At 48.3% G+C, this 23,407-nt stretch overlaps 1 protein-coding gene across 2 annotated transcripts in view; it reads right to left on the bottom strand.

The window, feature by feature from the left end:
- Positions 1-1,359: 1,359 nt before the first annotated feature.
- The window catches only part of LOC128837847 (charged multivesicular body protein 3), a 66,074-nt gene continuing 44,026 nt past the window's right edge, over positions 1,360-23,407 (bottom strand). For both annotated transcript variants that reach the window (XM_054029455.1, XM_054029454.1), the window contains 5 exons: positions 22,705-22,765; positions 7,554-7,733; positions 3,694-3,815; positions 2,475-2,589; positions 1,360-1,872 (listed from right to left, as the gene is read on the bottom strand). In XM_054029455.1, coding sequence (XP_053885430.1) covers positions 1,733-1,872; positions 2,475-2,589; positions 3,694-3,815; positions 7,554-7,733; positions 22,705-22,765 — 618 coding nt within the window. In that variant the 3' untranslated portion in view covers positions 1,360-1,732. The remainder of the gene's footprint in view (positions 1,873-2,474; positions 2,590-3,693; positions 3,816-7,553; positions 7,734-22,704; positions 22,766-23,407) is intronic.

Genomic DNA, 23,407 nt, shown 5'->3' with positions numbered 1-23,407 from the left:
AGATGACACTAAGCTGGAGGGAGAGGGTAGGGATAGGGTCCAGAGTAACCTAGACAAATTGGAGGATTGGGCCAAAAGAAATCTGCATTTGTCCTTGTTGAACCTGAGTCCTGCACTTAGGATGGAAGAATCCCAGGCAGTGCTACAGGCTGGGGACCGACTGGCTAAGCGGCAGTTCTGCAGAAAAGGACCTGGGGATTACAGTGGACGAGAAGCTGGATATGAGTCAGCAGTGTGCCCTTGTTGCTAAGAAAGCTAACGGCATATTGGGCTGCATTAGTAGGAGCATTGCCAGCAGATTGAGGGAAGTGATTATTCGACTCTATTTGGCACTAGTGAGGCCACATCTGGAGTATTGCGTCCAGTTTTGGGCCCCCGCACTACAGAAAGGATGTGGACAATGTAGAGTCCAGCAGAGGGCAATGAAAATGATTAGGGGGCTGGGGCACATGACTTAGGAGGAGAGGCTGGGGGAACTGGGCTTATTTAGTCTACAGAAGAGAAGAGGGGGGATTTGATAGCAGTTTTCAACTACCTGAAGGGGGGTTCCAAAGAGGATGGAGCTAGGCTGTTTTCGGTGGTAGCAGATGACAGAACAAGAAGCAATGGTTTCAAATTGCAGTAGGGAGGTCCAGGTTGAATATTAGGAAAAATTATTTTACTAGGAGGATGGTGAAGCACCAGAATGGGTTGCCTAGGGAGGTGGTGGAATCGCCATCCCTAGAGGTTTTTAAGGCTTGGCTTGCCAAAGCCCTGGCTGGGATGATTTAGTTGGGGTTGGTCCTGCTTTGAGCAGGGGGTTGGACTAGATGACCTCCTGAGGTCTCTTCCAACCCTAATTTTTTATGAATATATTTAGTACCCAACTCCTTAAAAATACAGTTTCCTTCACTTGTTTCTTGAACTCTCAACAGAGGTAGGCTTCATCCTCCTTTTATCAAGCTCCAGTATCACTTCTGAAGAAATACCATCTTGTCCTGATAAAGGGTTTGCTAAAAAGGGACAGTAGGAAAACATGCTTCAGTAACATCTGTTAAAAATCGAACAGCTACAGCCTAAAGCAAAGGACTGTTACAGCTGTAGTCAAATGTTCTTTACAGCTCAGTTTTCCCATTTGTGCACTGGAAGGGAAAATAGCTACTGTTGAAGGCTGGGTGGATTAGTCTGTATTTGTAAAATGCTTGATCTTTGGATGAAAGGGGCTGCTAGAAATAGCTTTAAGAAAGAAAATAAACTAAATGATTCAGCGTCGACTGACCATTGAACAAAACTTCTCTTTCCTCAGCATTATCAGCTTGAATACAAAGTTTAGAATAGACTCTTAAAATACGATGCAAGCTAAACAGACCCAAGAGGAGCAAGTGTTAAACCAGAAGTTTATTAAAATCCATTCGTAGTGTTTCAGGAAAATGTACAGACACTTAAGGGTTTTTTTGGTAGCAGCTTAAGCCAATACAAGTACTTTGTTAGAGGAAGACCCCCCCTTGCTACAAAGAATATTTTTGAAAGATTGTTTTATATCTGAAAATACATTACACCCACCATTTCCCTATAGCCTACATTATCTGCGAAAGATTAACAGAAAAATGGCAAAAATAACCTTTATAGAACACAAGCCCCAGGAAAAATATATATTACAGGAAGTATTTTCACAAACAAAGTTTTACATTTTACAAGAGGGACAGAGCATCCCAGAACACAAAAAAACAGGCTGTACATGTGAACTTAATATCTAGCTACGGAGTGTAGCTAACCGTGACTGCATTGCTTCAATATCTTCTTCCTCTTCTTCATCAGCTATACCAGCAGCCCCTATGGGTTCAGTTTCTGGAAGAGCATCTGTAACTTTGCTAGGTGCTTTACCCAATGCCCCTGCAAACAAGCAAGAGAATGTCCATAAACATTGTTAAATACAGACTACTGACTGATTAATAAAGGGACAAGTTCTCAGGTAGCTGCACACTGTAGAGGTTTAAAACTATTTCAACCACTGCTGTATGGTTGAGATAGTATGTTGGAAATTTAGAGACAAGTGATTAGCTATCTAGGCAATAACTACTCATGCTCAGTTCTTCCTAGTGTGTACCATACTGTATTTTGCCTATTTTAAAGTGTCTAGAGCACTGTATTCCAACTCCAAGGGCCCTGGAGAAAGATAGCAGGGGACTCTAAAGCGATCCTGCACTCCTGTGGCCATAGGCAAAACAGATTAAAAGCAGCTTGCCTTCCTGCTTTATTCCTCTTAGACTCTTAACAGTTGTGTATGGGAAGAGTTCCTTGTTACAGGGCAGCTTCACTTCTGTTCCCATGGTACTCAGCCGTAAGAGCATCTATGGCTAATCCATAAACCCAAATGCTGGAGAGTATTACGCATCTTTTGGCAAATGAGCAGAGGGTTGAAGAGTATTTTTAAAAAGGAAAAGAAATGTTCTTAGTTCTCATAATATGTATCTGTAACAGACTCATGCACTCACCAGCTGTAATCTCAAACAGGATTTTATCGATTTCCATCTCTGCTTCCTCTTCCATTTCCTCTTGGTCTTCCATATTTTCAAAAGTATCCTCTAACATTTCTTCTATGATACCAGCCTACAGCGAAACAGAAGGTAACAGATCCCATTTCTAGGACTTGCATACAGCCAGCCAGGAGCACAGCACTCTCAGGAAAGTGTACTCAGCTCCCTCAATTTCATAATAGTCCAGATTATGCCTGCCGCTATCACGCCTATCAAAGGACTCAGCCTTGCTTCCAATAATAGCCTATTTACTACACACACCATCCTTACACGTTCCTGATAGTTCTGTCATTAGGTCAGCACGCAGTGGAGCTGGTTTAGCATGTGGGTTATTTTTAAAACACAGACCCTTTGAATGTTTTCACTGCAACAAAATGAGACTTTATTGCATACTTGCTGTGAGGAAAGAATGATTGGCAATCAAGAGTAGGGTAACCCAAGAATTAAACGGCAGTGTTGTCTTATTCACACCTTAGAGCAATATCTCAAATGTATTGCCCTATACACCTCTACCTCGATAGAACACGGTCCTCGGGAGCCAAAAAAACTTACTGCGTTATAGGTGAAACCGCGTTATATTGAACTTGCTTTGATCCACTGGAGTGCACAGCCGTGCCCCCCCGGAGCACTGCTTTACCGTGTTATATCTGAATTCGTGTTATATTGGGTCGCGTTATATCGAGGTAGCGGTGTATTTAATCAAATGCAACTACAACTGGTAACACTGAAACCTTTGAAAAGCCAGCCTGTCAATCTCTCACAGTTATGTTTGCCCAAATTATATTTTGTAATCAACTAAAAATGTTGGAAGATTTTTCTATAAATTCCATTGGGAACACTTTTTCTTAAAAAAAAATCACCCTGTAGGGCTTGGAACCCAAACATTGCAAAATTATGCTAGAGCATATCACATGCACACAGTAAAATGGATAAGAAAGCTTTAGTAATCTAGAGTATTAATGCAAGAAAATTATTTAAAAGTGTGTTTTTAACTTGAGTATTCCTTTAATGGCAGCAGAAGACGACTGGAATCTGTGTCTTGTCTGTGTATATTGTAAGCTCTTCAAGGCAGGGACTGTTTTACTATGCATTTGCACAGTGCTGAACAATGGGACCCCATCTCACTTGGAATGTCTAGGTGCTATTGTAATACACAATAATATATTTCAGAACTTACCTTCATCATTTCTTTGGACAATTCCCTCATCGTTGCTTGAATTTCAGGGATTTTTATTAGATTTTGCATGGCTTTCATGACCTCTGTGCTCTTCTGTAACGAACCTGCCACTCTGAGGACAGCTGCCAAGAGAAGGCATGGAAAGGCTTTAGAATGAAGCCAGCACATGGGAACAAAACTGACGGAGAATCCTGCTTGTACAGATTATCATCATTTTGGAATCTAGGAAAGTGCATATAGGAAAAAAAGATTGTCCATTTACTTAATCACCTTCTAAACGTAAAGTTGATGGTTTTAGAAGAGGGGAAAAATCTGACTTTCCCTGTTTCTGGAACATTGAAGAGTTTTAGTGGAGATACTGCTCCAATTAACTGCAGCTGAGCCATAACAGATCTAGATTCCACCCCACCAGCAGTTTGATTCAGAAAAGGAAAACTTCCTGTTTGCTCTTCTCAGGTGGGAAGTTGATGAGCATGGAATAAAACCTATGCAGGAAGTCTTACTGATGTTTTCATGCTAGTCACGCGAGCAAGACTATGTATCCATGTATCTGATTATTCATGAAATTAGTACCCTAATGTGAAGCCACCCTGATAGAGTTTCTAAATCTCCCAAAATGTCAGACTATCTCACTGTCAGGAAGTCATTTCACATCACTGGATTGTTGGAAGGTCATTTAATATTGAATTAGATAATTGACAATTGTCCCTTTTTGAACAAGAAATAAAAACTGAACTAAAATACAGCCTACATTGGATTTCTATCAATATTTTTTTGCAGTGGCTAATTAACAGTCCTGGGCAACATCCAAAGATGTCTGTGAAGCTATTAGAATGGTGCTTAAGTGTTCCTTGAATGTCAAATCCTAAATAAAGATAAAGTTGAGAAATAACAGCGTATCTTTATAATAGTGGAGAGTTCCCATGTTTTAAACGGCATTCCTGAATTAAGGGGATGAACTGCACATGCTACTTTTCATTTCAACACGCCTAGCTTACAAGTGTTTTTAACGTCAGGCCTGAATAATAAGGAGAAGGTACAGGAATATCAAAAAATCTCAGTTGTATTGATAGTCAACGTTTATCAAGCCAATTAGGGGTCTAATAAAAATACAAGCCAGAATCCCAACTTCCTTTCTGTTCCCAGATTTACCATTACTATTGTTCAGATTAGTTTTCTAGAACCCTTTGTTGGGTAAATTCTCCAGCGAAGAGAAGTTTGATGCTGAGGTCTCCTTGTAGCTAAGCCATCACAGTCCCCACAAACTAAAAACTTCTTACACACACATCTATCATCATGGCACCCTGGACAACAGGCACTTTGGAAATCTCAAAATTAGAAACAAAAGTGATTCCTCTTAATTATAACACAGGCTACATTTTAATCATGGGTATTTTTAGTAGAAGTTATGGACAGGTCATGGGCAGTAAACAAAAATAAACGGCTCATGACCTGTCCATGACTTTTACTATATACCCAACTAAAACTTGGGGGGGGGGGGGGGGCATGGGTGCTGGCATGGCCTGGGGGGGGGGGGGGCTCAGCCCAGGGAAGCACAGCAGGTGCTCGGGGTGGGGTGTTGGTGGGGCTGGGGCAGGTTCCCTTACCCAGCTCTTGGGAAGTGGCAACCCCAGCTCCTAGCTCCGTGTGCTGCCTCCGCTCTGCCCCAAGCCCTGGTTCTGCAGCTCCCAGTGCCTGGGAACCACGGCCAATGGGAGCTGCAGGGGCGGAAGCAGCACATGGAGCTAGGAGCTGAAGGAGGGGAGTTCCTGTCAGCCTTCTGGAGAGCTCCCCCCAGGTAAGCACTGCCCCGCCCCACCCCCCAGCCCTGAGCCCCACCCATCCAAACTCCTGCTGTTGGGGGGCAGGAGGGCCGAGACCGCCCCAGCAGCAGCCAGTGTGACTGGTCCAGGGGCTGCCCGAGCTGCTCTGGCAGCTCCTGGGCCCGCTGCACCGGGCTGCTGCAGAAGTCACAGAAAGTCACGGAATCCGTGACTTCCGTGACAAACACGGAGCCTTAATGATAACCATTTGGATGGAGCATACAGCAAGAGCCAACAGCTGGATCAGTATCTGTCTTCGCTTACTGTCTTCCAACCCTGCCTCCCTCGTTCTGCCGACCAGCCAACTTGTTGGGGCGCTCCTCCCCTTGCCCAGCTTTTCAGCCGAGCACCTCAGTTTTTTGGTGGCCGGCTGGTCGTTCTTTCTGGAAGCTGCTCACCCAGCCAGCCAGCCCTTGACCCCGCTTTTCTCTACCCCTCTTCCCATGCATTTCTCCCCTCATCCCCAATGGAGCTGATAAGTCACATTAGGTTTCCTCCTAGCAAACAGATGTGATACGATTAAATCGGATTGTGGCTCCTGTTGTGGACTAAAGGTTTGCCAGATGAAGAAGGTGCCTCCACTGCACAGCTATGAGCTCCTCCTCGTTTTGTTCTGTGTTTGTACAACGCCACAGGGTCCTGGTCCATGGCTAGGTGCTACGATAATACAAATTAATAATAAGGCAACTGCTTGCAAGTCTTCCCCTCCCTATCCTTGGATCCCTTTTCTCCCTGCTGCTGTTAGGAGCTCCTGTGCGGTGAGTTATCAGTGATAGACCAGCCAGACAGTGCATTTTAAAGGGCAATTTCAATATGGACAACAAGACTTGTAGATGGTCAAGAAGGGGGGGGGGGGGGGGGGAATTCTAAGAGTAGGAGAGGCATGGAAGAAGGTCTCAGTAAGGGATTGTCAAATGCTTTGACAGATGAAAAATGGTGTAAGTGCTAAATATTAATTGCTCCTCTTCTCTATCAAGCCCACCCTTGCTTTGATGCTTCACAGTGCAGGACTCTTGCTTTAAAAATGCAGGAATTCATGTAAGACGACACTGGGTGTTCTTACAAATGAAACACCCCTCGGATACACTGCCTGTCAAAAAACAACCCACCCCAGTAACAGAATGTGATCAAGCTCTTCTTGTAATGCTATAATCTTTCTTACAAGAGGGCTGTCGAAGCAGCCAGCATTAGTCATATTCTCGCTATTTCTAGGGTTACCATATCTCAAATAAAAAAAGAGGACCCTCCACGGGCCCTGGCCCCGCCCATTTCCCCACCCCTAGCCCCGCCCCAACTCCGCCCCTTCCCCACCATAACTCCGCCCCCTCCTCCCTCCCACTCCCAGCCAGGGGGAAAGGGCTGCCCCAGTGCTACCAGCTTCTCGGTTTGCCGGGCAGCCCCCAGACCCTGCGCCCCCAGCCGGCGCTTCCCCAGCGCAGCTGGAGCCCGGGAGGGGAAGCGCCCAGCCGGGGGCGCAGGGTTTGGCGGCTGCCCAGCAAACCGTGAAGCCGGTAGCGCTCGGGCTTTGGGCAGCCCCTATGCCTCCGGACCCTGCGCGCCCAGCCGGGCACTTCCCCTCCCGGGCTCCGGCGGCGCAGGGTCTGGAGGCACGGGGCTGCCCGAAGCCAGTAGCGTTCAGGCAGCCCGGCTCTTAAACAGAGCCGAAGAGTCGGGGAGGAGCAGAGCCGCCATTTTCCCGGACATGTTCGGCTTCTTGGCAATTCCCCCCGGACGGGGGTTTGACTGCCGAAAAGCCGGACATGTCCGGGAAAAAGAGGACGTATGGTAACCCTAGCTATTTCAGAAACACTCAAAGAAAAACAAATACACAGCACATCACGAGAGGAAAGACTACCTTTTGGATCAGATGACTTAAGTGTAAATACATCCTGCAGGCTTGGTCTCATTTGAGATAGGCCCAAATCATCCTAAACTTTGACAGAATTTTACTTCAATTTTGAAATGTGCAGCTCAGGGCCAACCTCTACAGTTAATCTAAGAAACGGTGGTTGTATTTAGGCACAACGATGTTCTTACCAAGCTGGTTCTTCATCCCCATGAGCACCGAGTTCATGTGTGCTTTGGATGCATAGAGTTTGCTCACAGCCTTCCTAGAGCGGATCATCTCCTTTGCCAAAACCACACACACGTCTTTTTGACCCTTTTTGGCAGCATCTTTTACTGACCGCTTTACCTTTTCTTCTTCTCTTTGGATATCTGGGTTGCAAAGGACAAACAAGTGAGGACAAGTCATCAGAAATGGCTTGAGGCTAGGAGCAGAGAGTCCTTGCTTACTGGAGTGCATTTTCAAAAGCAACAGTTCATCATTAAAACTTTCCACTTCAATAATGCCTTTCATTTAAGCATGAATCCAGCCATTGAAGACTGAATGGGGTATTCTGGTTTGTGCATCACCAACAGATTAGTTAACTAAAGTTCTAATAGCAAAATCTCTATTTCTAGCATAGCACACCCAGTTCTATGATTTCTCTTACATCAGTCTGTCACAGCATTACCTCCGAGCTTTCCAAGCACCCGGCTGAGATCAGCTCCTGTATGAAGCTAAACCCTGATGAGGGTGAAATAATGCTGGCCAGAAGAGGGAAGCACTTTGAACCACTCACCTCCTCCATTACAACTGCCATCATCAAAGGCAGCCACCTTCACATTGTTAGATTGGTTTACAGCAGTGGTTCTCAAACTTTTGTCTTGGTGACCCCTTTCACACAGCAAGCCTCTGAGTCTGACTCCCATATAAATTAAAAACATTTTTTATATTTAACGCTATTATAAATGCTGGAAGTGAAGCGAGGTTTGGGGGTGGAGGCTGACTGCTCACAAACCCTCAGTAATAACCTTGCAACCCCCTGAGGGGTCATGACCCCCCATTTGAGAATCCCTGGTTTACAGCAAGCTGATTGCATTAGACGCTGCACTGTGCTCAGATAGCCAGGCAGTTGTGGTGGCAATGAATGCCCATTTCAATCTACAACTGGTCAGGGAACTACACTCAGTCCTATCAGAGACAGATCCAACCATGAGGAAACACGTTTATAACTTCTAATCCTACTTATTGTAATTCTTTATACCTATGAAGTCAGTGCCTTAAAGGAAGCTACATCTGTTGAGATGCCAACCTTGCTCATACTTTTAGGGATGTTTATGAAAAAGTTAGGGAGGATGCTTGGACCTCTTCCCCTCCTTCCCTCTGGAGAAACTGGGACCTCTTGTCCCTCCCCTCCAATGGCTGGGGGGCTGGATTCCCCTCACTCCCCTATTTGTTGACCTCCACCCCCAAAGAGAAAGAAGGATTAGCCCTAGGAAAGGTGCCCTCCTATGCTGCCTAGGGCCCTTAATTACTTTGGCCATTCCTGGCCTGGAACTCCTTGCTGGGATGATCTACCACTGCTGCTTTCTCCTCCTGCCCTTCTGGCTTCACCTCCCCTGCAGACTGGGCCGTGAGGTCTGATAGGAGGCAAACCATGGCAGCTGTCAGTGGGGCTCAGGGTGGTGCTAGATTCACTGCCCAACCCACAGGCTGCGTATGAACTGCCTCGGGTGGACCCTGGTGGAGAACTCTAGTACCTAGAGCATGTTGACAAAGTCCAGCATGGCCCACTAGGGGCAGTTAAAGCACAACACGCAGCCTGTGGCTTGGGCAGCCAATCCAGCAGCACTTCAACCCATTCAAAATCACCACATCTTGCCTCCTTTCCGACCCTCATGGTGCAGTCTGTGCACGTGTCATACTGCAGTGGAGAAAAAAGCCCCCTATTCCCACAACTCTATTTGCTGTGTTTGTTGGACTCCAGTGGTGGTGAGTGACACACATTTTATTGATGTGACAGACACAAAATTAGTAGATTTAAACCTAAAATAGTAATTTTGTAATTCCATGTACAAATTCAGGAGGAGTACTGAAAGTTAGGAACGCTTTGCATGTCTGCATCTGGTTCAGAACACAGCAATTTGCCTTCTCACTAAGACAGGTCACTGGGAATGCATCATCCTGATTCCCCAGGCCCTGCACTGGCTCCCTCTCAAACACCTAGAGGTCACAGATGCTGTTCTGACTTTCAACAGCTTGCATGATATCAGCCCCCACTAACTACCTGAGAGACACCTTTTTTGTGATAACCTCAGCTTCACACCACTGGAAAAGATGAAGTGGCCAAGAAAGAGGGGAAAACTAGTAGCCAAAAAAATGGAAATCTCCTAAGAGCTGGACCAAGATTACAGAAATCACTGCGAGATGAAATAGGAATGACTGCCAGCCTCTTCATATTCAAAACTACATGCTAAATCCATCTGTCTGATATAGCTTTCCCACAATAACCTTCTCAGTCACATTATCACTCACATTTAAATCCCTAAAATCTTGTTTGTTTCTGCCAACTGGACTGGGAAATAAAGATGCGTGGAAGGTGTTCACACACCATTATTATGGGTGATCTCACAAAAATGTTGATTATATAGATTCATTCTGCTCCTTCAGGAAGCAGAAATCTTTCATCTATTTAGACCCCATACACATTTTGTAAATAAAAGGCTCAACTTCCCAACTAGCTTTGCAAGTTATTTTAGAATCAAATTTATTTATTACCCAAAATCTTTAATCTTGCAGGTGGGATAATCACTTACTTTGTCAGACACAGTTCATTAAATAATTAAGCTTTGACTTGCTTCCCTGCCAGGTTTATACACTTTCACTGGCATTTAATGAACAAGGCTTAGAAGCAATTCATAATATTGCACCTGGTGCATTAACTTTTCAATGTAAAAATGGTACATTCAAAATGTATCCACTTGAAACAGCTGTATGGCCACTGTTGATGTCATTGATAATGTTATATTATTAGAGAAGCCCTTTATTCTGGAAATATTCAGTAACATTGATAGACTTAGGAACACCTGAATGGCCTAACTCCACCTTAGTTTAGTCTCCAGCTTCACTCCCAGCATTTGATGTAGGGTGACCAGATGTCCCAATATTATCTGGACTGTCCCGATATTAGGGGCTTTGTTTTATACATGCAACTATATCTCCCTCCCCCTTGCCCCACAAAAGAAAGTATCCTGATTTTTCACAGTTGCTAATTTGATGTCCATGTACTAGATGTGAGGAAGAACATACTGAATAGTGTCTGCACAAAATGAATTCCAGTCTTTTATGCTTTAAAGTTAAGGTGCTGTGCAATGCTCAGTTTGGAAAAGAAACTACTAAGGGGGGATATGATAGATGTCTATAAAATCATGACTGGTGTGGAGAAAGCAAATAAGTGTTATTCACTCCTTCCCATAACACAAGAAGTAGGGGTCACCAAATGAAATTAATAGACAGATTTAAAACAAACAAAAGTAAGTATTTTTTCACACAATGCACAGTCAACCTGTGGAACTCCTTGCCAGAGGATGCTGTGAAGACCAAGATTATAACAGGGTTAAAAAAAGAACTAGATAAGTTCATAGAGGATAGGTCCATCAATGGCTATTAGCCAGGATGGGCAGGGACCGTGTCCCTAGCCTCTGTTTGCCAGAAGTTGGGAATGGGCGACAGGAGATGGATCACTTGATGATTACCTGTCCTGTTCATTCCCTCTGGGGGCACCTGACATTGGCCACTGTCGGAAGACAGGATACTGGGCTAGATGGACCTTTGGTCTGACCCAGTATGGCCATTCTTATGCATAAGCTTTCCTGAAATAATCAGAGCCCCTCCTTTTAGAAAAGGATTTTAAGTGAATAAAATGCAGAGATTTTAAACTATCTTGAAGGGATAATGGTGGCAATGCACAGCAAAAAAACAAGGCACCTGAAAAATATTTTCAGGTAAGAGACATATGCACACAAAAGAATAAGGAGTTAAAAACTGGGCTTCTATTCTTCTGGCCCAGAAATAAAGCTTCTATTGCAAAGAGAGATAGCTGAAAACTAGCTTGCAAGAAAAAGATAACACCATTTGAATCCATCCAGCTATATTAACATTTAGGGATATTACTGACAGAAGAGTTCAGTGAAATTGCCTTATAAAGAAAGCAAGCATACCATACCCTCCTGGAGGGGGAGGGATAGCTCAGTGGTTTGAGCATCGGGCTGCTAAACCCAGGGTTGTGAGTTCAATCCTTGAGGGGGCCACCTAGGGATTGGGGGCAAAATCCATACTTGGCCCTGCTAGCGAAGGCAGGGGGCTGGACTCAATGACCTTTCAAGGTCCCTTCCAGTTCTAGGAGATAGGATATCTCCATTAATTTAATTTATTTTTTATTTATTTATTTTATATGCAGTGATTTTTATTATTTTCAAAAGCTCACTGATTTACACAGCTAGAAATTTTACACCAGAATGATTCAGAATTTGGCAGGTTATAAAAATAAATCCATCAAAATAGCGTTCTGCGTTTTGGCACTCGCAGGCCCAATATGAATTGGAGACATCAATGCAAATTCTCATGTGGGAGTTACTGAACCTTTTAGAGAATGAGACACCCAGAATAAGTGTCATTCAGCAGCAGATAACCTAAGAAATCTCTATCAGCCGGTCCACTGGGACAAAGTGTGTCCTCCCCTCCAAAAGACTATTATCCTTTAGAAGAGTCTAGTTAGTGGTGTTTTCCCCTTATTACCCACAAAAAACATCATATGCTTACAAGATGCTGAAACCATTTCTTCAGGACAACTAACTATGCACTTTACAGGCCATGGGAATAGTTAAAAATCCCTGCTCCAAAGAGTGTACAATACAACTAGGGCAAATACCCTAAGTGAAACAACAGTTTAGACATGAGAAAGTGTAAGATCAATCCATTGTGCACAAAGCCTTCCTACACTGACCATTTAGAAGGCCTAAAGCCTCTATCAGTCTATATTTTTGTAAGGTAAGCTTTGTTTGACTACTTTGAGGACAGAGAATCCAACTGTGTGAATATCAACTTTTGCAGGGAATGCAGGCTTATCTTGTGGTCAAAAGGTGGATTCTACTTTCAGCTCTGCCAAAGACGCCATGCATGACTTTAGACAAGTAACTGTCCCCGTGCCTCAGTTTCCCATCTGTCAAGTGGAGACACATCCCTGTCTCATAGGGTGATGGAGAGGCTTAACTCGAGGTTTATAAAGTACTTAGAGGTCCTAGGATGGAAGACACTAAAGAAATGAGAAATATAGTTACTGCTACAAGCTACTTGCTGGCTTTAAACATTCAAAAGCATCAATTCGACAGGGGCTCTGTGACATTCCATACCTTGGGGGAGCATACTGTAAAAGACGGTTACTCACCGTTGTAACTGTTGTTCTTCGAGATGTGTTGCTCATATCCATTCCATTAGGTGTGTGCGCGCCGCGTGCACGATCGTCGGAAGATTTTCTACCCTAGCAACACCGGCGGGTCGGCTGTGGAGCCCCCTAGAGTGGCGCCTTCATGGCGCTGAATATATACCCCAGCCGACCCGGCGCCCCCTCAGTTCCTTCTTGCCGGCTACTCCGACAGTGGGGACGGGGGACAGGTTTGGAATGGATATGAGCAACACATTTCAAAGAACAACAGTTACAACGGTGAGTAACCGTCTTTTCTTCTTCGAGTGATTGCTCATATCCATTCCATTAGGTGACTCCCAAGCCCAACTTAGGTGGTGGGGTCGGAGTGAGACATTGCTGTGTGCAAAACCGCTGATCCGAATGCAGCATCGTCCCTGGACTGCTGCACTAGTGCATAGTGAGCTGTAAATGTGTGGACTGATGACCAAACCGCTGCTCTACAAATGTCCTGGATCGGAACTTGTGCCAGGAAAGCCGTCGAGGAAGCCTGGGCCCTCGTGGAGTGAGCGGTGAGGTGCGGTGCTGAGACACCTGCCAGGTAATAGCAAGTCCGGATGCAAGACGTAATCCAGGAGGATAGGCGTTGTGAGGAGACCGGTGAGCCTTTCATTCGGTCGGCCACTGCAACGAAGAGTTGCGTCGTCTTTCTAAAGTGCTTTGTGCGGTCAATATAGAAGGCCAGGGCCCTTCGTACGTCCAGGGAATGCAAACGTTGATCCTGGCGAGTGGCATGTGGTTTGGGATGAAAGACCGGGAGAAAGATGTCCTGGTTGATATGAAAAGGAGAAACCACCTTAGGGAGAAAGGCAGGATGTGGACGAAGCTGCACTTTATCCTTATGGAAAACTGTATAAGGGGGCTCGGATGTAAGCGCCCTGAGTTCAGAAACGCGCCTTGCTGAGGTGATGGCTACAAGGAAGGCTGTCTTCCAGGATAGGTACAAAAGTGAACAGGTGGCCAGTGGCTCAAATGGAGGACCTGTGAGCTTGGAGAGAACCAGGTTGAGGTCCCACGTCTGAACGGGCTGACGTTGTTGTGGGTACATCCGGTCTAAGCCCTTGAGGAATCTAACGACCATCGGGTTAGAAAATACCGAGGACGCGAGTTCCCCTGGGTGAAAGGCCGATATAGCGGCCAGGTGAACTCTGATTGAAGATATCGCCAACCCCTGCTGTTTTAGGGAGAGGAGATATTCCAAAATGAGAGGAATGGGTGCCTGCAACAGGGACATGGCTCGTTGTTCGCACCAACAGGAGAACCGCTTCCACTTGGCCAGGTACGTGGTGCGTGTTGAGGGCTTCCTACTGCTCAGCAGAATCTGTTGGACAGAGTGCGAGCATTGCTGCTCTGCCTGGGTGAACCATGGAGCAGCCACGCCGTGAGGTGGAGTGATTGCAGGTCGGGGTGACGCAGCCGGCCGTGGTCCTGAGAGATGAGATCCGGACACAACGGAAGCGGGATCGGTGTCTGAACCGAGAGTTCCAACAGTGTGGTGTACCAATGTTGTCTCGGCCACGCTGGAGCGACCAGAATTACCTGTGCCTGGTCTCTGCGCAATTTGAGCAGTACCTTGTGGACCAGAGGAAACGGAGGGAAGGCATAAAACAGGTGGTCTTTCCAGGGAAGGAGAAACGCATCCGAGAGGGAGCCCGGAGCTCGACCTTGTAGGGAGCAGAACACGTGGCACTTCCTGTTGTCTCGAGATGCAAACAGGTCTATCTGGGGAAACCCCAACTTTTGGAAGATGGAATGTATGATGTCCGGACGGATAGACCACTCGTGCGTCTGGAAGGACCTGCTGAGTCGGTCCGCTAGAGTGTTCTGGACTCCAGGGAGGAACGATGCCGTGAGATGGATTGAGTGGGCGATGCAGAAGTCCCACAGGCGAATGGCCTCTTGGCATAGAATTGACGAACGTGCTCCTCCTTGCTTGTTGATGTAAAACATGGCCGTGGTGTTGTCGATGAGAACTAACACACATCGGCCACGTAGGAGGTTGAGAAATGCCTGGCACGCCAGGCGCACCGCCATCAGTTCCCGAACATTGATGTGCAGGGCTAGCTGGGGTGCAGTCCACAGGCCCTGGGTATGGTGTTCGTTGAGATGGGCGCCCCAACCCAGAGATGAAGTGTCTGTGACCAGGTGCAGAGAGGGTTGTGGGGCGTGAAATGGCATCCCCTCGCAGACCACATTGTGATCTAGCCACCAGGTGAGGGAGGTCAGGACCGAGATCGGGACCGTGACCACCATGTTCAGGCTGTCCCGATGTGGTCGATATATTGACGACACCCAGGTCTGGAGTGGGCGAAGCCAAAGTCTGGCATGCCTGGTTACGTACGTGCAGGAAGCCATGTGACCCAGAAGGGTAAGGCACGACCTCACCGTGGTAGTTGGGAACGCCTGGAGCCCTTGAATGAGGCTCGTGATGGTGCCAAATCGGTTGTCTGGCAGGATGGCTTGTGCACGTCTGGAGTCTAGAACTGCGCCTATGAATTCTATTCTCTGGGTAGGTTCTAGAGTGGATTTGTCCTTGTTGAGTAGGATGCCCAACTCGTTGAATGTGTGCACTATTATGTGGACGTGAGCTTGAACTTGCTCCTTGGTGCGACCGCGTACCAGCCAGTCGTCTAGGTACGGGAACACCTGTATCCCTTGCCGACGAAGGTACGCTGCCACGACAGCCATACATTTCGTGAACACTCTTGGGGCCGAGGATAGGCCGAAGGGAAGGACTGCAAATTGGTAGTGCACCGCGTTTACCACGAATCGCAGGAAGCGTCTGTGAGGTGGGTAAATTGAGATGTGAAAGTATGCGTCTTTCATGTCGAGGGCGGCGAACCAGTCTCCAGGATCGAGGGAAGGGATAATGGCCCCCAAAGAGACCATGCGGAACTTCAACTTTACTACGAATTTGTTGAGTCCGCGCAAGTCCAAGATGGGCCGCAGACCTCCTTTGGACTTGGGGATCAGGAAGTAACGGGAATAAAATCCCCTGCCCCTTAACTCTATCGGAACCTCCTCTATGGCCCCCATGGCCAGGAGCGTAGAAACCTCCTGTATAAGAAGTTGCTCGTGAGAAGGGTCCCTGAAGAGGGACGGGGACGGGGGGTGGGAGGGGGGGATAGAAGAAAACTGGATAGCGTATCCCCTCTCCACCGTGCGGAGGACCCAACAGTCCGAAGTTATAAGGGACCAAGCGCGGTGGAAGTGGGAGAGACGATCCTGAAAGGAGGGGGCTGGATCCTGGGGGATGACTGGGGCGCCGTCCTCGACCGCACCTTCAAAAGTTCTGTCTAGGACCTGAAGGTGGTCTTGGTGGCCCCTGGTTCTGACCAGGTTGAGGGCCAGCCCATCTTCTCCTACCACCTCGCCCTCGCCTCCGGGCCGAGTCTTGTCTCTGACGAGGCGGGGGGGGGGGGGGGTAGAAGCGCTGAGGCTGCGGCCTAAATGGTCTGCGCTGAGGGCCCACAACATGCATCCCCAGGGAGCGCATGATTGTTCTCGAGTCCTTGAGGCTCTGCAGGCGAGAGTCCGTCTTGTCTGAGAACAATCCATGTCCCTCAAAGGGCAGATCCTGTAGGGTTTGCTGCAGCTCCGGAGGCAAACCCGAAACCTGAAGCCAGGAGATCCTGCGCATAGCGATACCCGAAGCCAGGGTCCTCGCAGCTGAGTCTGCTATGTCCAAGGAGGCCTGCAAGGAGGTCCGAGCCACCTTCTTGCCCTCCTCTACCATGGCTCCAAACTCTTCCCTGGACTCCTGGGGAATCAACTCCTTAAACTTCCCCATAGAGTTCCAGGAGTTAAAATTGTAGCGGCTCAGTAGCGCCTGTTGGTTCGCCGCTCTAAGTTGCAGCCCTCCGGCTGAGTAAACCTTACGGCCAAACAAATTGAGCCGCTTAGCCTCTTTTGATTTAGGCGCTGCAGCCTGCTGGCCGTGGCGCTCTCGTGCGTTCACTGATTCCACCACCAGTGAACACGGTTGGGGGTGGGTATACAAGTACCCGTAGTCCTTAGACAGGACAAAGTATTTCCTTTCCACCCCTCTCGCTGTGGGTGGGATAGAGGCAGGAGTTTGCCATATCGTATCCGCATTCGTTTGAATCGTGCGGATCAGGGGTAACGCCACCCTCGATGGGGCATCCGCTCCAAGGATATTCACGATCGGGTCGTGCACCTCCACTATCTCCTCCGCCTGCAGGTCCATGTTACGGGCCATCCTGCGCAGAAGATCCTGGTGAGCCCGAAGATCTATTGGAGGTGGGCCTGTGCACGATGTGCCCGCCACTGCCTCATCCGGAGAAGAAGAGGAAGATGCCTCCGGTGGAACAGGATCCAAGGGCTGGTCCTGGTCTCCCTGTTCCTGGGCTGGAGCATCACCTGTGCCTGGGTCCAGGGCGTCAGGTGGTGCGGACCCAGAAGCCTCCATGCCCCCTGGCGGAGGCCGAGAAATGGTGGACTCCGGGGCCCCTCTGATGGAGTGACCGGAGCGAGAGGTCGAAGCAATTGGAGCCCCTTGCGCCTGATGGTACGCCCACGGGGTCCAAAACGACCAGTGAGATGGGCCATGAGAATGGTCCCCTGTCGTGTCCTGCCAATGTCCCAAGTCCTGTTCCTCGGCTTGCCCCTGAGGGGGGTATGCCGATCTCGAGAGGTCCTCCGAGGAGTGGGACACCGATCTCGATGGCCACGGCGGTGCCGAGAGCGTCGAGACGATTCCCATTGGCTGCGGTGCCGCACGGTGCCGGTCCGGAGATGATCTATCTCTACGCGGTGCCGGCGATCGGTGCCGGGACCGCAACCGGTGCCGATGACCTCGTTGGTGCCGGGAGTCGGATCTGGACCTCGACGAGGACCTGGAGTATGCCCGGTGCCGGGAGCGGCCTCTCGACGTCGAGCGTCGACCGTAGCGGTGCCGAGAACTACGTCTCGACGTTGATCGGTGCCGACGATCATAGCGGTGCCGAGACGTAGAGCGGTGCCGCGAAGAAGATCTTGGCCGCGAGTACGACCGGTGCCGAGGCGATATTCGGTGCCGGGACTGCGAGCGGCGTGGGGACCTGCTTCGGGACCTGGATCGGTGCCGAGGTTCCAGCCCTTGCGATGGAGGGCGCATCAAGGCAGGTTTCCCCCTCGACTGGACCGGGCGAGTCAACGGTGCAGTCGGTGCCGGTGGTTGAGGCGGTGCCGGCTCCGTGAGAGCTATTAAGTCTCTCGCCGCCGCGAAGGTCTCTGGAGTCGACGGGAGGCACTGTATCACCGCCGGTCTCGGTGGAGACGCTATCTGCACCGGACTCAACGGCCTCGGCGCCGGAGTCGACGGTGCTGGAGGCACCTGTTTCCGGTGCTCCACCGGCGGACGCGGCTCTACCCCCGGCACTGGGGGAGCCGGCGTCTTCGGCACGGATGTCCCCGTCTTATGGGCTTTTTTATGCCCCGGGGATAATGACCGGCGCCGAGGCACTGCTTGCGGTGCCGACGAGGTCCGGTGCCGGGGAGGCTTGTCTGACGCCACTCGCGTGGTCGTCATAGCCGGTGCCGCCGGGGCACTGCGCACCGAGGTGCTAGGTGCCGGGGCCTGACTTGTAGATGGAGCGTCCGGACTAAGTGCCGCCTCCATCAGGAGTTGCCGGAGCCGAAAGTCCCGCTCCTTCTTGGTCCTTGGTCTGAAGGCCTTACAGATCTTGCACTTGTCTGTTTGATGGGACTCTCCCAGGCACTTCAGACAGGAGTCGTGCGGGTCGCTCGTGGGCATAGGCTTAGCGCAGGAGGCGCACTGCTTGAAGCCGGGAGCGTTGGGCATGAGCCCGGCCCCGCGGCCGGGGGAGAAAGGGGGAGACGACCCCCTTAATCCCCTGAACTACTTAGAACAACTAGAACAACTTTTAAACTATTTAACTCTTTAACTATAAACACTATAACTATAACTATAACTATAACTGTGATACAACAAACTAAGCTAGGGAGAGTGGAGAACAGCTAAGCAGCGCTCCACAGTTCCAACGACCGTCAGGGGCGGTAAGAAGGAACTGAGGGGGCGCCGGGTCGGCTGGGGTATATATTCAGCGCCATGAAGGCGCCACTCTAGGGGGCTCCACAGCCGACCCGCAGGTGTTGCTAGGGTAGAAAATCTTCCGACGATCGTGCACGCGGCGCGCACACACCTAATGGAATGGATATGAGCAAGCACTCGAAGAAGAACCCCCATATTCCTCATTTTCATATAATCATGATCTTACATATAAAGCATGCCTTGTAAAGTATCAGGGGAAAGGTTATGATCTGTTGAAAGTCACTTCTCTATCCATATGCGTGTATCATTAATGCATATGAAGTTATGAGAATTGTGTTATATGATCACCACTGAAACATGATGTAAGTTGGGGAATCAACCAGATATTAGCTCCCCAGAGGCAAGAGGAAGGAAAGTGACACCCCACCCGGGTGTTGGTTAAACAACCCATTGTCCAGCAAGGGAGCTACAATGCAATGACTCACCTGCATGAGGCCACACCAGGGGAATTGCTCAACCTTGCTTGGAGAGACTCAGCAATGCCCCCCAGACATGCCTGGACTTATGGTCCCCAAGCACATGGACCAAGGGTATAAAACAGACAGAGCGGACACATACTGGGCCCTTCTCCCGCCCCCACCGTCGCTGCAAGCAGCCAAGACACTGAGAAGATGACAAGACTCCAACAGAGGAGATTGGCCCAGGTTTAAGGAACAAAGCTGTATATTAAGGACTGCAATATCCAGTAGGGAGAGAAAAACTGCTTAATCTACATGTTGCCCAGTCTAATAGGGTTGAGACTTTAGACTGCGTGCTTATATATTTTATTTTGGTAACCACTCCGACTTTTTGCCTCTCTCTTAATATCACTTAAAAGCTACCTTTTATAGTCAATACATTTGTTTAATTGTTTATCTGTACCAGTGAGTTTGTATGAAGCGTGGGGCAAATTTGCTCAGGTTGGCAAAGGCTGTTGTATGTCCACTTTCCATTGTTGAAGTGGTGAACCAATTAATAAATTTGCACTGCCCATCTTGAGCAGTGCAAGACGATATACTCCTGGGGTACAGTGCTGGGAGCTGGAGGGGATTTGGCTGGTGCCTCTCTCTGTGTGATTGATGAGTGGCTCTGGGAGCATTCATGCAATCTAGCTGGATGTGCTGAGTGATCACAGATCCCGAAGGGGTTGCTGCTGGTCATTAGCAAGGCATTGTGAGAGACAGCCCAGGCTGGGGAGAGTTCAAGGGGCACAGTCCCAAGCTGCACCCCAAGGGGATCCTGGCACAGGCACACTCTGCTCAATGGCGAATAATAAACTGAACGGTTTTGTTGCAGTCTGACATACTCCAATTTTTCTAGATTGAGCATAATCATGATATGTGCATTTTATTATAGGAGATGCGTTACTGTGATTTGGCAATGGACTATTTATTTATTTATTTTTGGAAGGCATTGCTTCTCAAGGGATTAAAGGCTATGACAAGAACGCATGGCGTTCCACAGAAGTCTTTGGAGGATGGTACCATCTGCCAGTCTTCAGTACTTAGTACATTGGTCCCTCTTCTATGACCCAGTGGCTTGGTGACAGTGCTGTGCATGATAGCACACTATGGCTCTGTTAAAGGGCACTCTGTTGTGCCTCTCAAGAACGGGGGGTTCAAGCCATCAGATGAAAGAGTCTATGTGGTGCAAAGCATTCTATTGCTCCCAAAACCCATTCTAGAAATCAGAATGGACACATTTTGTTTATTTGAACATGCAGAAGCATTTGAAACAACATTCAGCGATGCAGCAATTTTCACAGTAACTACTTCATATTTCAACCAGAATTTATAAGTTATACAGATTGTCATACTTCTATAGCACCATCCACAGGGAGTTCAAAACAGCTTAATAATTTAATTGGTCTCAACACCCCTACAGGATGCACAGACACTGTCCCATTTTAAAGATGGGGACAGACCGGTTAAGTCAGGACCAGGGCCGGCTCTGGCTTTTTGGCCGCCCCAAGCAAAAAAAAAACCAAAAAACAAAAAAACAGGGCGGCTAGAACAGCAAAGCAAAAAAAAAAAAAAAAACCCTGCGGCGCAGCCGGAGCGCGGGTGCAAGGGGACCGGCTGAGAGAGGAGGGAGCGGGCAGGAGAGAGAGAGAAGGGGGCGGCCAGGGCTACAGCAGGGGCACTGCCACGCGGCCCCTCCCGCTGCGCCACTGCCTGCCGCAAGGGCTCCGCTCCGGTCGGCGGGGAGGGAAGGAAGAGGACTGTCCTGCAGGGCGCTCTGGTTCTCCGCACCGCTGCCTCCTACAGGGTGGCCGGAGCGGAACAAAAAAAAAAAAGGGGGGCCGTGCCGCCCTAGGATTGGGCAGAATGCCGCCTCCAACAATCTGCCGCCCCAAGCACCAGCTTGCTCAGCTGGTGCCTGGAGCCGGCCCTGGTCAGGACTTAAAAATGCAGCAAACACCTAATACACCTCTACCCCGATATAACGCTGTCCTCGGGAGCCAAAAAAACTTACTGTGTTATAGGTGAAACTGCGTTATATCAAACTTGCTTTCATCCGCCGGAGTGCGCAGCCCCTCCCTCCCCCCCAGAGCACTGCTTTACTGCGTTATATTCAAATTCATGTTATATTGGGGTAGAGGTGTAATCAGAGACCAATACAAAAGGTCCTCCTGGAACTTGTTCATAGAGCAAAACCCTGGTGAGAAGTCCATCCCCTCACCCAATCCTAGCTGCTGGGAACGTGGGAAGAAGGGGATGTAGCAGATAAATCTACTAATAGTATGGTGTAAGATCAAACAACTCCCCTCCTTTCCGCAAAAAACCCCATACAGGAGTCAATCCTGTGCCCACAGAAATTTAAGTCCAAACTCCCATTAACAGAAGTCAAACTTCACCTCCTATATCCAGTTCTCCTGTTTGTCACTTTCCCAAATATACCTCCCTTTACCTATCTGACAGGTTAGTTATACTTTTTTGCATACTCCCTGCAAGTCAGTGCACATCGTAACCTCTTGCAACTAAACTGTAACTTACATGGCTGAAGTTGCTGGTTAATTTGACCTAATGGGCAATTCTGAAAATTTTACAAGCATCTTACGACCTTAAATGCCTAAATCATTTTAGAAAATGGGATTTTGGAGATTAATTCACATTGCAAATGTATGGGACTTGGGTACTTCTGAAAATTTTACCTCTAGAGACTTCTATGGGAGTTTCATGCTTACAAAAGATATAAATCCCTAGAACTATACTGTTTTTTTCATACAGTCACAATTCTGTACCTCTAAAAAGTGGCGTAAACTCATTATTCTGTGGCTCCACACACTACACAGGTCTCTGGCCGCTCTCACAATCTGCCCCCACCTCTTTCGGGGCAAGGGCATTTTTTCCCTCTATTGATGGTAATTCACAATAAGAGCTCTTAGGTCTTGCTCAATATTATCCCATCTTCTTGGTCAGCCATGAAGTTGCCACCCTAAGGATGTCCTTTCCACAGACACTTAATTGATTCATCTTCCATAGGGTGACCAGACAGCAAATGTGAAAAATCGGGAAAGGGGATGGAGGTGGGAGGGGAGGCAGGCAGGCAGTAGGAGCTTATATAAGAAAAAGACCCAAACATCGGGACTGTCCCTATAAAATCAGGAGATCTGGTCACCCTAATCTTCCACCAGCCTACTTACATGCCCTGCCCACTGAAGTCCTTGGGATTTCACTACATTTACTATAGTTGGCTCTCCACAGACTTTCTGCAATTTCCTATTAAGAAGTTACCTAACATTTCATTTTTTTCTTTTGTATTTTGATATAAACCAGCTTATATACACACAGAGAGGAAGTCGGAGAAAATGTGAAAAAACACAAACCTCTGATCTGTCTATCAATTACTCTCATTTCTTTCCTCATCTTCAGCGACCATTCATTGACCTAAAAATAAAGACAGGAAAAAGAGAAAGCATAAAAGAAACCATAACTAAAACGGACTTGTATACAATATATTCCCAGTTGTCCAAATTCCCTTCATCCAAAAATCCTACTTATCTGAATCCACAGTGCATCCTCTCTCTGCAAACAGCATACACCCCCCCCAGGAATTGCAGGGTACAAGGAAGCCAATTTACAGCAATGCTTCTAATTCATGCTACACCAGTGCAACAACGTTTTCACTCAACTTATGATTAAGGCTACGTTTTAGTCATGGGTATTTTTAGTAAAAGTCATGGACAGGTCATTGGCCATGAATTTTTGTTTACTACCTGTGACCTATCCATGACTTTTACTATATACCCCTAACTAAAATTTGGGCAGGGGGGCCACAGGTGCTCCGGGAGGGGCAGTCTGGGGATGCCATAGGTGCTGGGGGAGGTGGCCCAGGACCCCGCTGGTGATTGAGGGGGTGGGGGGTTGGCAGGGCCAGCAGGGGCTCCCTACCTGGCTCCACGTGTCCCTGCAGCTCCTAGGCAGCGGAGGGCCTGGGGGCTCCGTGCACTGCTCCTGTCACAAATGCCAGCTGCGCAGCTCCCATTGGCCAGGAACTGCAGCCAATGGGAGGTGCGGGGCCTGCAGGTG

Source organism: Malaclemys terrapin, chromosome 5 (genome assembly GCF_027887155.1).
Source record: "Malaclemys terrapin pileata isolate rMalTer1 chromosome 5, rMalTer1.hap1, whole genome shotgun sequence".
Taxonomy (NCBI): Eukaryota; Metazoa; Chordata; order Testudines; family Emydidae; genus Malaclemys; species Malaclemys terrapin.
Note: the sequence above shows the minus strand (reverse complement) of the source record. Positions and strands in the feature narration are given on the sequence as shown.